Here is a 12,650-nt window from a genome sequence, read left to right as displayed (position 1 = left end):
TGTTCATTTCGGACTTTTGAAAATTCTCTCATTCACGTACGAAAAGACAAAGGGCGGCCTTGAGGACCGATTGTATTGAAAAAAAATATTTGTAATTTGAAAGAAGAAATGATGAAACAGCGATGAAACAGCGGAATGAAAAATGACGTAGATGCATCGTCCGCGCTCCTCGTGGGCGTTGAATCCAACTAGTCTCCGATCGAGGATGAAAAAAGGGCTCAATTGGCAAGTTTATTGAGCGCGATCAGATCTGACGGATCAAGTCAGACTTGATCGAAGTTTCATGCGATTTCGGGATCTGAGCCTTTCATTCAAAGGAAGGAGTAAAGCTGTTCATATACCTTGTAATAACTTTAATTGACGATTAATTCGACAGTCAGTACCAGGTAGTTAATCTCCTTAATAAATTTCCTTATTATTAGCGAGTCCCTAAGTACGCGAGTCAAGTTCAATGACAGCAATAGTTACCGTAGATATCAGACTCTGACAAACAAGAATCTGGCGAATTCTATTTGCTGGCATTGAACTTTAGTTGTGGACCTTGGGAATAGACTCAGACAACTCACTTGCCTTTGCCCTGAAAAAACTAACTCGAGATGGATCTCTGAACTCCTTGCAGTTTGACAAATTATCTCTCGCTTCTGCTCAAGATTTTATTGCTGGATTATTAAAATAAAGAAAGCAGCTCATTTATTTCTGAGTATTTATTGTATGAATCGAAGAAATTTCAGTGAAAAAAATGAGCACATGAAAATGCGGTTGCAATGGAAATAATACTGTCATAGTTACAGGGCGATTTTAACTCAGGAAATGACGGGCCATTCGGTTTGATCGTTGAAGTCGAAGATGAAAGATTCTTTGGCGAGTTCTTCGTATTCGTCGATCGGCGTGAAGTGTTCGCTCTCGCATCCACTGTCACTGGCTGTCTTGACTGAAGCAGTGTCGCCGTCGACAACGATCTTATCTACGTACTTGACGATGGAGTCGGCCAGGACCCAGAGAATGATGCTGTCAAGTCGGTTCTCCAACTTTGCCTTTTCGAGTTCCTTGGATTTCTGCTGGAGTTGATCCTTGAGATTTTCAACTTCTTCCTTTATTCGGGTCACTTCTTCGTCCTTTTTCTCCGCGGCCTTGCCTTGATTCTCCAGCGCGTTCTCTATTATCATCTTTGGTGGAGCATCATCCTCGACTGTCGGGATCCCGAGGTCAAGGTCCCAAAGGTACTTTCGGCAGCGTTTTTCTCCATTGAGGGCTTCTTGAAGCGGGTTGATCGAGGTACAATATTTGCACATTTTAGGCGTTTTCGAGTTTTTTTTTTGTTTCCTTTGAATGCTCTTGAGGTTTTGATTTCAGAATTTATGCGAAAATTCGTGGCATAGATGGCGGGAGAGAGGGAGCTTGTGAGAATTGATAATCTTAGCGGGGGAGCGCGAAGCCTAGTTGATTGTAATCGGTGCAAATACAGGCATCGCACACGAACAGATCGGCATGGGATTAGTACTTCAAAGATTAACAGGGCGAACATGGCATTTTTGAACACTAACCCTTTGGAATCTGACTGGATGAAAAACTACCCCCATATTAGTAGTGACGATTCTTGTTCAAAGTTGAAAAATCGACATTTCTCAGTAAAAGTTTCTCATACCGTTCATAGCGAGAATGATACTATGAACTTCATACTTGGAATATGAAATATCGTTTCATATTTTTTTAAATCTGAAACAAGGTCAGTATTTTCACAAGCGAGATTTCGTTGTCATGGTGAGCGCAGTAGTGAAAAATTCATGAGTTGTGACAAAATATTTTCCTAATTCTTTTAATGCTTCTCTAGAACATCGAAAGATTTATTTTTATTCAGAGAATTTTGTTCAGTTTGTTCAGAATGCCACCAAAGAAGGACAAGAAGGATAAGGGAGCCAAGGGCGGAAAGGAGGAAGCCCCAGAGGTAATTTCTAGCGCGAATTGTAAAAAAATTCAATCATTAATCAATGATGATTGCTAAAAACAAGATTAAAAACAAGCAAAAATTTTCCAGGCGAAAATTTTTGACGTCAAAAGTAAAAAGTTTTCTAAATTCAGGAAAATCAGTTTGACGGGCTCTCTATCGATGTCAAAAATATCAAAACGATCGTGCTTAATTTATCGACGGCAGAGGAAGATGTTCTTGCTCGATGTTGTCAGGCTTGCTTCAATTATGCAATGAAAGGGCCGGAGAAGAGTGTTGACTTGATGAACTTGGGTGCTCTCTCCTATTTGCGAAAGGTATTAATATACTCTTATACCTTGTATCTTTCGACAATTGTTTCTTTTTAGCTGATAAATCACCCAGATGTTCCGGTGCGTCGAAACGCTGGAATGGCCTTTGGCATGATGAGCGGCGTCCCACAGATCAGAGATTTTCTGGCGAAAGAGCAAGACACTCTCATCGTTGATTTAACAAAACTGGTCCAAGATGAAGATCCTATCGTCGCCGAATTCGCTGTGGCGACAATCGCCAACTTGTCTACTCGATACATGCTCAAGGAATCCCTGGTCGAGGCACAGTCACTCCCACACATCGTCAAGCTCGTCAGCTCATCCGACCCCGACACAAAGAAGCACGCTCTTGTCACGCTCAAGAGTCTTTGCAACGATCCCGAAGTTTTGGCTGAGCTGGGGCCACTCGACGCCGTGCGAGTTGTTCTCGACCAGCTGACTTCCGAGTTCCCGCTCATTCAGCAGCTTTCGCTCGAAGTTGTTTACTGCCTGTTGCAGGAGAATGTCTCGCGGAACACGGTTACAAGCGGCCCGCTCCTGGAGAACTTCGTCTTTTTCATCGAAAATCACGAGTTTTCCGATCTTCACTGCTACGCCTTACGATGTATCGGCACTTGCATGAAGGACCCCAAGGTCGTCCAGAATTTCAAGGAAACTGGAATGCTCGTGCGAGTCATTGAGGCGATCAAACTTGCTGAAGGAAATTTCTCTGATGAAACTTCAAGTAAGTTTTTCAGGACAGAAAGCAATTTTACTTTCAAATTTTTAGTTTTCTTCTGCAACATGGTCGCCAAATTCGGCAAAGCGACGGAAGAAGCCGGCTCAGCAGTTCTCCGACCGTTCATTGAAGCAAACATCATGGACCTTGTCGTCAAAATGCTCACATTAGCAGACCCTCTGAAGTGTGCTTCTTGTCGAGCAATTCGAACGCTCGCTATTGAGCCTAGTTTCCGAGATATCGCCTCGGACAATGGGCTTATGCTCAAGCTGATCGGATTGTTGAATGCCGAAAATATTGAGGTAAACCATTTTCCATCCAATAAAAAAGTTGAGATTTCATAAGGTCCGTCGATTTGTTATCCTCGCCCTTGCCCAACTTGTTCACTTTCACCCAAAGAACCGAGGCATCATCTTCACCAATGACGTCATCAGAACGGTCCTTCCGATGATGTCAATCCAAGACGATGACCTCGTTGTTGGCATTCTCTCGCTCTTGACGAGCATCAGCAACGATGACCAAGCTCACCAAGAAGCTATCGAGTGCGACATATTTTCAAAGATTCGAGATATGCTTCCACGAACTAGATCTGCTGATATTCATCGTCGATCGCTTCAGGTATTGAAAATATTAAAAACTCACTAAAAATGTTTGAAGACTATTACATTGTACGCTCGCTGCGCAAAGACACGCGACAATTTGCTCAAAGCAAACCTATTGCCGTATATAATCAAGCTTCTGAGCTCCCGCGATCGTCAAACACGCATAACCGCTTCAAATACGATCGTCAGCCTGTGCAAGGACTCAAACTTTGCGACCAAGATCGTCGATGCTAATTGTCTCGCTGAATTACAAAAGGTCAACTTGGATCCACATTTGAAATCGAATGCTAGTCGATGTTGTTTTGAAACTATTCTGGATTTTCATCTGCCCGCGAAATTGGCGCTTCTCGGAATTCTTCACCAGTCTGATCACATCCCAAGTAAGAAAAATCAACGAGAAATCATTCTATAAGACCATTTTAGCGGGCTTCTATTACACTGGAATTGTCGCTCCAGATGCCTTGTTTGAGCCGCTAGAAGCCTTGGAAAATGAGAAAATAAATGATAAAAGACCAACTTTGCTTATAAATTTCGAGAACAACGAAGAATCAGATGCAAAAGAAATGGATGACGAGGCTTCGCAAAAAGATCTTTCTTCAACTCCTGATGGGTAAATTGACCAAAATAAAGGATTTCATTGAAAAATCTTAGCTCAAGACAAAAACGATCGAAATCATCGAAGAAAGACAAATCAAAGGAATCAAAAGAGACGAAAGAACCAAAAGAACTCAAAGAAGTTGAAAAAGACCACAAAACTGAAAGAATCGCATCGTCAATGAAATTAGTATCAAGTGCTTCAAAAATTTCTGTCGCCTCTGAGGTCGAAGAAAGCTCCGGAATCGATGATGCTCTTTCCGATCTGATTGAAACCGCTAAATCGCTTATTTTGAAAGGTAAAAATAGCTTAAAATTCAGTTCAAATGAGCTTCTCTTTTTTAGATGATAGCTACGAGACCCATGTACGCGTTCTTGGCGAGCTGGTGGCCAAAACTTTCGGTGGTGAAATCTCCAAACAGCAAGTGCGAAAAATCGGATACGAAATGCACATTGTCGAGTTGAAACGAGCCAGAGCCTCAAATGTCATTCCTCTTGGATCGCTCAAGCTTGGACTTTATCGTGAACGCGCCCTTCTCTTCAAGTTGCTCGCTGATCTCACCGGAGTACCAGCGACTCTAGGTAAGTCTCATCATTGCCATTTAACTCGACAACAGCTCAAAAATTTAGTGATTATAAAAAAGAAAAAGCCAAAATTACTGTCTTGTCAGAAGTATTTTTGCGGTGCTTGGGCTTTAGTTAGGGACTTTATTAAACTGCTCAATACTCAAATAAATCCAGTAGAATAGATTCTCCCATTCTTTTTTTCAGAACTCGGTGACTATGGCCGCGCATGGAACTCTGTTCATCTCAACAACTACTTGCACATTGTGGATCTGATGGAAAGCCCTGGAAGTGTATTGAAAGATGGCTCGGCCGAGTTCATCGACTACCTCGAACTGTGAATATTTTTCTAAATAGCACTGCTGTAATATTTTCAGAATAAATTTATATTTTCATAAAAACCCTTCTCTTTCAAAAAAAAGAACATTTGAAATTGAAAATCAATGTATTTCATTTGACAGTCGATTTTAAATAAATTTCCAGTCTGTTTTCTTCGAAATTATCTCCTGAACGATGCCAAATGCGAATATCTTCTTGCTGCGTAAAACTCTCCTCGTGAATCTCAACTGGGGCCAATTATTGTACTTGCACTCCATGTCGCACATCCAGTTGATCGGACAGTTTTTTACAGTACCCGTTGTTTTTCAAAAAATATTATAAACAATTATTTTTGTCAGTTATTTTCTATGTACAAATTTACATAAAGAGATTAAGAGATTGAATAAATAAACTGCATGAATTTTGAATGAATTATACAATACATTTAGGCGGACAATACATATCCGATAGAACGTATTTTAACTCTCCTAATTCTGCGTATGTTTCGGGAAAATACACCGATTTTTCATCGGAAGCGATGTCGTAAAGATCTAAAACATGTTATGAGAGAAGGCGTGACTTTGTTTCTTTCATACCGTCTTTCCTCAGTTTTGTTCCAACACCAATTGCCATGATTTTCGCCTTTTGCTTCAAAAGAGAACTTGGTCTCTTGATGTTATCCTTTGACTTTCCATCAGTAATCACCAGAATCTATGAAAGGTAAAAGATTAATCGAGCGCTAGATATTAACCTGGTTGAGAACCCCCGGTCGATCGCCATTTTTATCCAAACCATTGTCGAGAACTGCTTGTAGAGCTCGACCAGTATTTGTTCCTTTGCCGGTGTATGGCATTTCCTGTCAAAGACTTTTGAAAGATATTCTTTGGGAATCTATTTTCTTCTTAGTAAATGTATATGAAATTATTCACAATCAATTGTTAAGTCCGTTCCTCAATGACTTTGTCCAATTCTTCCTTCGACTGGATTTGATCGAGAGTCTTCGTCATGACAACCTTTCTGTTGAAAGATACGATTCCAATGCGGACTTTATCTTTCGCTAGTTCGAAATAATCGGATAAGGATTTGATGAAACGGCGGACTAAGCTTGGGGTTAAGGAAAATATCAACCTCTGTCATTGACCTTCCGAATTTCCATGAGCGCGATAATCGCGTCGTCCAATTAGCCTTGAACCCCGTTCCTAACTTGAAGTTTTCTTCTCCGATTGAGGATGAAGCATCGACGACGAGAAACAAGTCGAGCTTGAAATCATCCGAGCAGCCGACAGATAAGCAACAGTTGGGTGCTTTCATGTCCCAAGTGCCACCTTTATCCAAGTTTTTCATAAAATTCATCGAAAAACCTTATTATTTGCGCTAAAAACTTTCCTATACACGCCAGCGACTCCGTTCCATTGACTCTTGTTCCTTCTGGACAGGAGAGCGAGCATGTTTCGATTCCATTTCCAAGTTGCTCGCAGTCTTTTTTCATCAGCTTTGGTTTCCTGTCCCAGAGCTTGGGACACTGTCGTGATGAATCTTCTGTTGTGAAGGTCGTAAAAGTGAGTGGAACAGATACCGATTTAATTGTTGTCAGTTGTGATGTTGTAATGGTAGTTGATGTAGTGGTGGTTGATGTGGTAGTAGTTGTTGAAGTTGGTGTTGGCTTCTGTGTTGGATTTATGATTCGCTGCTGTTCATTTTTCTCTTTTGAACCCTTTTGTCTCTTGCACTGTTTCTTTGCTTTTGGACCAGAAGGCAACACTTCACAGGTTTCTTCGCAACAAAATTGATTCTGCTCGTTGAAAATTTTACCGCAGCAACAGGCTTAAATTTTATGAACACCGAAACGGGCGTTATTGCTCACCTTGACCAGCAGGAAAAGGCTTTCCGTTGGGATCTCCTTCGGGACAACAGCCGATTGATTTTCTTGTCTCTTCGATATAAAAGTTTCTTTTCTTGTTTTTCAAACACACTAGCTCATGATCTGGGGAAGCGTATCGAGGATCATTGTGAAATTCATGATCCAAGGGGCCTTCTCTTCTGAGTCGATTCTGCAGAAACCACTCTAAAAGACTGTTAACAGCTAGAAACGCTGGTAATTGAGGCGTAATGAGATTCTTTGGATCTTGGTCTGATTCTCGAAAGAAATATATCCGAAAGTACTCGAGAGTGAGTGGCGAAAAGTGGGGCCGCTGTCGGACATGCTGTCAGTTTCCTGACTACTCACTTGGACGCTCCGTTGCGCGGAATTCCGACGTGAAACTTATCTCCTCTTCGGAGCTAAATTCAGTTTTCTCTTCGTTGATCAAATCAATTTCCTCTCTTTCTTCAAGCTCTTCTTGTTGAAATTCGAAAAGAGGAACAGTCTCTCTGTCAATTTTCACCAAAACTTCATCTTCTAAATCTAGCGCGTTGTCATCAGGAGGTGCCCAATACGGACTAACAAATAGTCCTCCCGCAACTAGCGCAAAAAGCGTCCCTAGGATTGTATAGCTCATCTCGTTATCGGACGATTTTTCAGTCCAATAATGCAAAAAAAAGAGGAGCTAGAAATAGAATTGCGGCAATTTCACTCTTCTTTACCAATCGCGCCATGAGGAGCGAGCTCGCGCGCGCCACCTGAGTGCTCCGGGATATCCATGATTGCCGGACATTATTGGATTAATTCGTCTATAGCGAACGTTTTTTAATCAGTTAATGTTCACTTCCTGAACATGGTAAATATCGGGTCCGATGTTGCAAAGATTTCTTGGAGATTCATGTCAGTTATTAGGCGTAAATCTCCGTAAGAAGAATACGCAGAAACTCATTTAGTTACTTTTTGATGAGTTGATAAATGTTCGATTGCGGTTTGATAAATCCTCCGGTAGAGTCATTATGGCTTTTTGCCACTTTAGTAATCCGATCAATAGCCACTGGCTGCCTTTTCTATAGCGTCTTGGTGCAAATTAGATTATCGAATTTTCAGCGTAAGTCCAAGATCGTTTCCTCCCATCTTCTCAAAAAAGCCGAGGTTTGCACACAAAATAAAGAAATACAGAATAACTGTCGTCAGATCTTGGCATTCCCTCGAACAAGGAAGCATATCTCTTTACCCAGCTGCTATTTTTCAGACGCAAGCAAGAATCATGTTCACAACATATCTTATCGAACTCGTTCTCATCTCCCCAAGAAAGACATTCGTTTCGGAAAGATCATGTTTATTAATGAAAAATTTCAAAGAAGATTTAAACTCTTGACTTTTCTTCTCAGGCCGACTTCTTTTCGCAAAGAGTTTTCGCCCTGAAATCAAGTTCAGTGAAAAAAATTTGTAGATGACTTACTGTTGTTCTTCGGAAATAAGTTTGTAATTCAACTGTTTGTTCTCATCAAATGTTGCAACCAACCGATTCAACGGTTTCGGAGAGCCCCTGAGCAACAGTAAGCATCGATTTCGGAAAGCGAGAAAAGTCTTACCAGCACCAAGTTATGTTCTCATTATTTTCAGGAGTCGGAGTTAAAATTGAGAATAACTCTCTATTAGCAGCGACTTCCCAGTTAGACACAACTTCAATGTTAGCTTCTAGTCTATTTTAGGCTCCGCAAATTCATTTTATGAGTTCAATTAAAACATAGTAGAAGGCTCTCCTGTTTTTTCCTTCCGAGACGCCAAAGCTATCGAGAAATGTTTTATTAATCGGGAGATAATCGCAATCATCAGCGAATTTCTTCGTGATTACGTTCTTGATTTTTAGCTTTCCATCATCCGTCAGCATGTCATCAGCGCAGACGTAGGTCCTCATTTCGGAAAAATTTGCGGAATTATACGCAATGCTTTATTTTTAATAAAAAAGAAATAGAAACTCCGACATCACCTTTGAGAGTAACACTCCATGAAACCAGATGGGTGGTAAGATGTCACTACTTTTGTCGAATTCATCTTCGCTTGAACCTGTTCTTTTTCAAGGTCACCCAGATCGTCGACGGTCTTGTCAAGCCAGAAGTCTCTTTCCCACACCGGAATTTGATCATCATCAATGTCGATTTCTAAAATGTATTAAATGTTTTACGAAAAATATTTTCATTTGAAAACCTCGAAATTTTGAAAAATTTAAATTTTCAATCAGACGCATGCCAATTGAATTGCACTGTTCGACTGCCTCTTCGTAATTCTCGTACGCCATTCTAGGGGTATAGATTCCTTCTATGTTCTCACACCTCACGATGATCATTTTCCTCCTTTTCCAGGAATACTCGAATTTTATGGCTTTACTTTCTTTAATTTATAATTCATTATTCATCTAGTATTCCATGACATTCGGGATCCTCCTTCTGCGTTAAGATGTCATTAATCGCATCAACAGTAGATTGATCGACCGAGGTTCCACCTTGATGATATGGTTGTAAGTCATTACATTCGTACTTTAGTGGATTGAATAGGCAGCTATCGAGTGAAGGATGTCCGCTTTCGTCGAAAAGCCATTCGGTTTTGTTCGAATCATGGGCGTCAAAATAGTCATAGAATTTTAATCCAAGATTTTCGCATTGCTCTTGTCCTCCTAGATCAACTTTCATTGATTGTTTTGCAGGAAATAATACCGTCTTCATAAGAGAAGTCAAATTTCTTTATCAGTCCTTTCTGCAAAGCATTCAGCACGAAATAATGAAGCTGATTGCCGTTTTCGGTAGCGCTTAGTTTGAACCTGTTGCCATAAGGTTGCAGAGGGTATTGAAAGACCCACGCGCTTGCGATGAGAGTTCTTCCTTCTTCTTCAGCAGCCGCTGAAATACGCGGACTGTAAAACACCACGTGCATTCTTTTTACCTTTTTCAATCTCTTTGGGAATCCAAAATCCAAAATAAAATAACGCAGGTGCTCCTAGAACGAAGAAAATAAAGCTTATAATGCCAAGGACTGTCCAAATGTCCCTTTTCATTTTTATCTTGGCACTCGAAGGAATGGCAAAAAGTCCGTAAACAAGAATTTATATCAATATGTTAGCTCAGTGATTTGAGCTCCAGCGACTTTTATTGCGACTCAAATAAACAGTTTAAAAAGTTGCGCTCAAGAAATTTATTAGGGGGCAGATGCGATGGTGCTCCTATAAAAATATTCTGTTTAAATTGTGTGTATGATTTATTATCATACGAATGAATAAATTTAGATACAGGCAGTATCGTCGTCGAAATCAACTGGCGGCGGAGTGTAGTTTGGACAATATTCTGGCTTTGTGCAGCCTCCAGCGTGCTAGAATAACGTTTGTTCAATTTGCTCAAGAAATTGTGAGAACCTTAACGAGGCCAGCTGGGCAGCGACAACCAGGAACGCATTTTCCTTCGCACTGTGGATTCAGATCACCACAAGAAGCATCGCAAGGCTTTCCGCAGTCTGACCAGATGAACGGCTTCGGACACGTTTTGAAGCAATTCGACTGCATTCTCCATCGTAATCGCACATTTGCTCTTATTTGAGTTGAAAAACTTATGTCAAAGCATACATGATTTATTAATCAAAATTCTAACTTGTCCTGTGACACTCTAAAGAGTATGCTTCAAGAATTTCGCAGACGGGCTTTGCTCCAAAAGTTCTGCATCGATCCTGTAAGAAGGTGATTTCGTGGCTAAGAGACGGAACAAACCTGGATGCAAGCATGATAAAATGGATCAGGATCAATGACATCGTGACAAGGCGAAAATGGAGCTTGCTCCATAAAGATTTCTAGGAATCATGACTCAGCAAGTCCACCCATATGCTCATAATCATTAATAAACTTGTCACTTGAATGTTATTTATATCTTTATAAGAAACCATTCCTTGAGCATCAAGCATTCCTCGTGCGCTTGTTTTCTTACCGAAGGATGGGCGCAACGCGTCTCGGGGATTACACAATCTGTTCGAGTTCTAATACACTATACGGGGGATGTGACCCTAATGTAATTTGTATAGTCATTAAGGGTGCAACTTCGCTGGAACGATTTTCGAACTTCTCCTGGATTTAACCTTTGCGGATAAGCGCATGCGCCGCAAATCGGAGGAGGAATCCTTGGACTTTCGCTTTAGCCGCGTTTTTCATCGAAAAAAGGGATGAATCAAAGCAGTAAGATATAAAAAACGCTAACAGGTCGGTCCACCGATAGGACTTAAAATTTGATTTTTGACAGGTGTCGGCGGGAGCTCCTCACGTTCTGGACATCTTGGATGATGCCGGCAGTCATAGTGATTGCAACCATCTCCTCTGCATCGAGGATCGCACTGTGTGCCAATTTATATTTGCAGACTATCGATAAAATAACCTTTGGATGATCTCGGCAAGTTGGATTTTCAACACAATCCGTTGGTCGTTTACAGCGCCCGTCGTTAAAGTCCTTTCCATGATTCCAAGCAGGTGGAATGTGATGCGGACAGCTTTCTTCTGTACCCGGCGGGGTGGTGGAAACTTGGCCGTCTTTGTTCAGAGTCAGAACGAGCCCGTCACGTGACTGCAATTGCATGCTTCCACAATAGACGATGACTTTTATTTCTGAGTTCTCAAAAGGTAAACCCATGTCCATTCCATTCAGACGGAGAGTTCGCCAATCTTCGATTTCTACGATCATTGTTGCTCTATAAAAAAGTAAGGCCTAACCTAAATATAAATAAATCAAACCCGATCAGAACGTAAAGACCAGCGGTTTCTCCTCTCTCATCGGTGACCAGATCCACTCTCCAGGGCTTGGTAGTTTTAGCTGGTGCTTCTCCACGTTTACTTTCACCATGTTTTCAATAATCTTTGTTTGTTTAAATCAAAAATGATTTATTAAAACTTGACTATTAGCTCGGCGAACGTAATCAGTTGGATCGTAATCATCATAGTCGTAATTGAGAGAAATTGAGTCGATCGAGTCATATTCGCTGAGCTTTGAAAGAATAAAAACAATACAACATTAATAAGGGCCAGATTCACTAGATTGTTTCCTTTCCTTATCATCGGGAATAAAGTAATCAGGTTTGTGTGCCATGCTGATTCCATTTTTGCCATCTGTCTTTGGAGGTTGAAGTTCAGTAATGCCTTCCACGGCGTCAGGAATGGGTTCGCAGCTTGACATTAGAGTGAAAACACAGTTTTCGACATTCGTTACGTTTCCATCAATGGTGAGGATGTGGCCTTTTCCATACGCCATACATTTCTTTGGCTTCTTGATGCAAACTGGGCAGCATTCACCCCGCAAATGTCCTTTTTATGGATAGAAAAAGTAAAATTAATGGCAGATATTGACTTGAGTTTCTATCAACATCCCTGGATACTGCTCATTTGGACAATTTAGCTCTGGACAGCGTTTAGAGCATGTAATCTGCCCATCTCTGCACTCGCAACTTTCGCACTCCTCTTCAGGATTTGTCCATTCATGGCCATGTTGATGGGTCACCGAAGGGTCATTCGGCTCCTGGCAGTCTTTGGGCCTGTAAATATTAATGATAGTCTCATTTGTTAATGCCATAGTTGATCATTCGATCGTATTTGGAAACCTGAACGGAGATGGCGGAAAAGCATTATCGTCGCACTGGATGACTCCCTTGTTGCAGATACATTTCTTGTCGTAAAACCACCAAGCTTGCTTTTGTCTGATCGTAATTGAAA

The 12,650-nt window shown here is 41.1% G+C and overlaps 6 protein-coding genes across 8 annotated transcripts; 1 reads left to right on the top strand and 5 right to left on the bottom strand.

Moving 5' to 3' along the window:
* Nucleotides 1–1,833: 1,833 nt before the first annotated feature.
* Nucleotides 1,834–5,102, top strand: LOC145696594 (armadillo repeat-containing protein 3-like). Of its 3 annotated transcripts, none has more exons than XM_081773660.1 (10): nt 1,834–1,945; nt 2,089–2,262; nt 2,314–2,980; nt 3,026–3,276; nt 3,320–3,592; nt 3,632–3,956; nt 4,000–4,186; nt 4,228–4,469; nt 4,516–4,752; nt 4,942–5,102. In XM_081773660.1, the coding sequence occupies exons 1-10, from the start codon at nt 1,883–1,885 to the stop codon at nt 5,073–5,075; spliced, it is 2,553 nt and encodes an 850-aa protein (XP_081629786.1). In that variant the 5' UTR covers nt 1,834–1,882; the 3' UTR covers nt 5,076–5,102. The 3 variants fall into 3 exon arrangements, with proteins under 3 accessions (XP_081629786.1, XP_081629785.1, XP_081629784.1); XM_081773659.1 differs by having other exon boundaries at nt 1,837–1,945; nt 2,080–2,262; nt 4,234–4,469; nt 4,942–5,101; XM_081773658.1 differs by having other exon boundaries at nt 1,837–1,945; nt 2,080–2,262; nt 4,942–5,101.
* Nucleotides 5,103–5,195: 93 nt separating this feature from the next.
* On the bottom strand, nt 5,196–5,905 carry LOC145696595 (cuticlin-6-like). Its single transcript, XM_081773661.1, has 3 exons — nt 5,804–5,905; nt 5,649–5,763; nt 5,196–5,603 (listed from the first exon to the last, which is right to left on the bottom strand). Exons 1-3 carry the CDS (start codon nt 5,903–5,905, stop codon nt 5,485–5,487), a joined length of 336 nt encoding a protein of 111 aa, XP_081629787.1. The 3' UTR covers nt 5,196–5,484.
* A 93-nt stretch (nt 5,906–5,998) lies between these two features.
* LOC145698898 (uncharacterized) lies at nt 5,999–7,599 on the bottom strand. Its single transcript, XM_081776134.1, has 4 exons — nt 7,280–7,599; nt 6,917–7,117; nt 6,257–6,876; nt 5,999–6,156 (listed from the first exon to the last, which is right to left on the bottom strand). Exons 1-3 carry the CDS (start codon nt 7,548–7,550, stop codon nt 6,380–6,382), a joined length of 969 nt encoding a protein of 322 aa, XP_081632260.1. The 5' UTR covers nt 7,551–7,599; the 3' UTR covers nt 5,999–6,156; nt 6,257–6,379.
* A 639-nt stretch (nt 7,600–8,238) lies between these two features.
* LOC145699019 (uncharacterized) lies at nt 8,239–9,980 on the bottom strand. Its single transcript, XM_081776269.1, has 7 exons — nt 9,857–9,980; nt 9,631–9,813; nt 9,125–9,590; nt 8,907–9,078; nt 8,509–8,865; nt 8,376–8,462; nt 8,239–8,334 (listed from the first exon to the last, which is right to left on the bottom strand). The coding sequence occupies exons 1-3, from the start codon at nt 9,966–9,968 to the stop codon at nt 9,325–9,327; spliced, it is 561 nt and encodes a 186-aa protein (XP_081632395.1). The 5' UTR covers nt 9,969–9,980; the 3' UTR covers nt 8,239–8,334; nt 8,376–8,462; nt 8,509–8,865; nt 8,907–9,078; nt 9,125–9,324.
* A 143-nt stretch (nt 9,981–10,123) lies between these two features.
* LOC145700114 (BMP-binding endothelial regulator protein-like) lies at nt 10,124–10,751 on the bottom strand. The gene is made up of 3 exons (XM_081777371.1): nt 10,671–10,751; nt 10,323–10,630; nt 10,124–10,279 (listed from the first exon to the last, which is right to left on the bottom strand). Exons 2-3 carry the CDS (start codon nt 10,467–10,469, stop codon nt 10,193–10,195), a joined length of 234 nt encoding a protein of 77 aa, XP_081633497.1. The 5' UTR covers nt 10,470–10,630; nt 10,671–10,751; the 3' UTR covers nt 10,124–10,192.
* Nucleotides 10,752–10,858: 107 nt separating this feature from the next.
* Nucleotides 10,859–11,925, bottom strand: LOC145699257 (uncharacterized). The gene is made up of 3 exons (XM_081776518.1): nt 11,679–11,925; nt 11,326–11,635; nt 10,859–11,284 (listed from the first exon to the last, which is right to left on the bottom strand). The coding sequence occupies exons 2-3, from the start codon at nt 11,626–11,628 to the stop codon at nt 11,147–11,149; spliced, it is 441 nt and encodes a 146-aa protein (XP_081632644.1). The 5' UTR covers nt 11,629–11,635; nt 11,679–11,925; the 3' UTR covers nt 10,859–11,146.
* Between the last annotated feature and the right edge of the window lie 725 nt (nt 11,926–12,650).

Source organism: Oikopleura dioica, chromosome 2 (genome assembly GCF_907165135.1).
Source record: "Oikopleura dioica chromosome 2, OKI2018_I68_1.0, whole genome shotgun sequence".
Classification (NCBI taxonomy): Eukaryota; Metazoa; Chordata; class Appendicularia; order Copelata; family Oikopleuridae; genus Oikopleura; species Oikopleura dioica.
Note: the sequence above shows the minus strand (reverse complement) of the source record. Positions and strands in the feature narration are given on the sequence as shown.

What these genes read in the sequence shown, in the direction of transcription:
- LOC145696594 (XM_081773658.1), top strand. Translation starts at nt 1,883, where the DNA reads ATGCCACCAAAGAAGGACAAGAAGGATAAGGGAGCCAAGGGCGGAAAG. An exon ending in TAAATCGCTTATTTTGAAAG is followed by an intron (nt 4,470 to 4,515) that starts GTAAAAATAGCT and finishes TCTCTTTTTTAG; the next exon opens with ATGATAGCTACGAGACCCAT. An exon ending in CGGAGTACCAGCGACTCTAG is followed by an intron (nt 4,753 to 4,941) that starts GTAAGTCTCATC and finishes TCTTTTTTTCAG; the next exon opens with AACTCGGTGACTATGGCCGC.
- LOC145696595 (XM_081773661.1), bottom strand. Translation starts at nt 5,905, where the DNA reads ATGCCATACACCGGCAAAGGAACAAATACTGGTCGAGCTCTACAAGCA. An exon ending in GACCGGGGGTTCTCAACCAG is followed by an intron (nt 5,764 to 5,803) that starts GTTAATATCTAG and finishes TACCTTTCATAG; the next exon opens with ATTCTGGTGATTACTGATGG. An exon ending in AACAAAACTGAGGAAAGACG is followed by an intron (nt 5,604 to 5,648) that starts GTATGAAAGAAA and finishes AACATGTTTTAG; the next exon opens with ATCTTTACGACATCGCTTCC.
- LOC145698898 (XM_081776134.1), bottom strand. Translation starts at nt 7,550, where the DNA reads ATGAGCTATACAATCCTAGGGACGCTTTTTGCGCTAGTTGCGGGAGGA. An exon ending in CCGCGCAACGGAGCGTCCAA is followed by an intron (nt 7,118 to 7,279) that starts GTGAGTAGTCAG and finishes ACAGTCTTTTAG; the next exon opens with AGTGGTTTCTGCAGAATCGA. An exon ending in GCCTTTTCCTGCTGGTCAAG is followed by an intron (nt 6,877 to 6,916) that starts GTGAGCAATAAC and finishes ATAAAATTTAAG; the next exon opens with CCTGTTGCTGCGGTAAAATT.
- LOC145699019 (XM_081776269.1), bottom strand. Translation starts at nt 9,968, where the DNA reads ATGAAAAGGGACATTTGGACAGTCCTTGGCATTATAAGCTTTATTTTC. An exon ending in TCCCAAAGAGATTGAAAAAG is followed by an intron (nt 9,814 to 9,856) that starts GTAAAAAGAATG and finishes CGCGTATTTCAG; the next exon opens with CGGCTGCTGAAGAAGAAGGA. An exon ending in TGACTTCTCTTATGAAGACG is followed by an intron (nt 9,591 to 9,630) that starts GTATTATTTCCT and finishes AAGTTGATCTAG; the next exon opens with GAGGACAAGAGCAATGCGAA.
- LOC145700114 (XM_081777371.1), bottom strand. Translation starts at nt 10,469, where the DNA reads ATGCAGTCGAATTGCTTCAAAACGTGTCCGAAGCCGTTCATCTGGTCA. An exon ending in GCCCAGCTGGCCTCGTTAAG is followed by an intron (nt 10,280 to 10,322) that starts GTTCTCACAATT and finishes ACGTTATTCTAG; the next exon opens with CACGCTGGAGGCTGCACAAA.
- LOC145699257 (XM_081776518.1), bottom strand. Translation starts at nt 11,628, where the DNA reads ATGATCGTAGAAATCGAAGATTGGCGAACTCTCCGTCTGAATGGAATG. An exon ending in CTTGCCGAGATCATCCAAAG is followed by an intron (nt 11,285 to 11,325) that starts GTTATTTTATCG and finishes ATTGGCACACAG; the next exon opens with TGCGATCCTCGATGCAGAGG.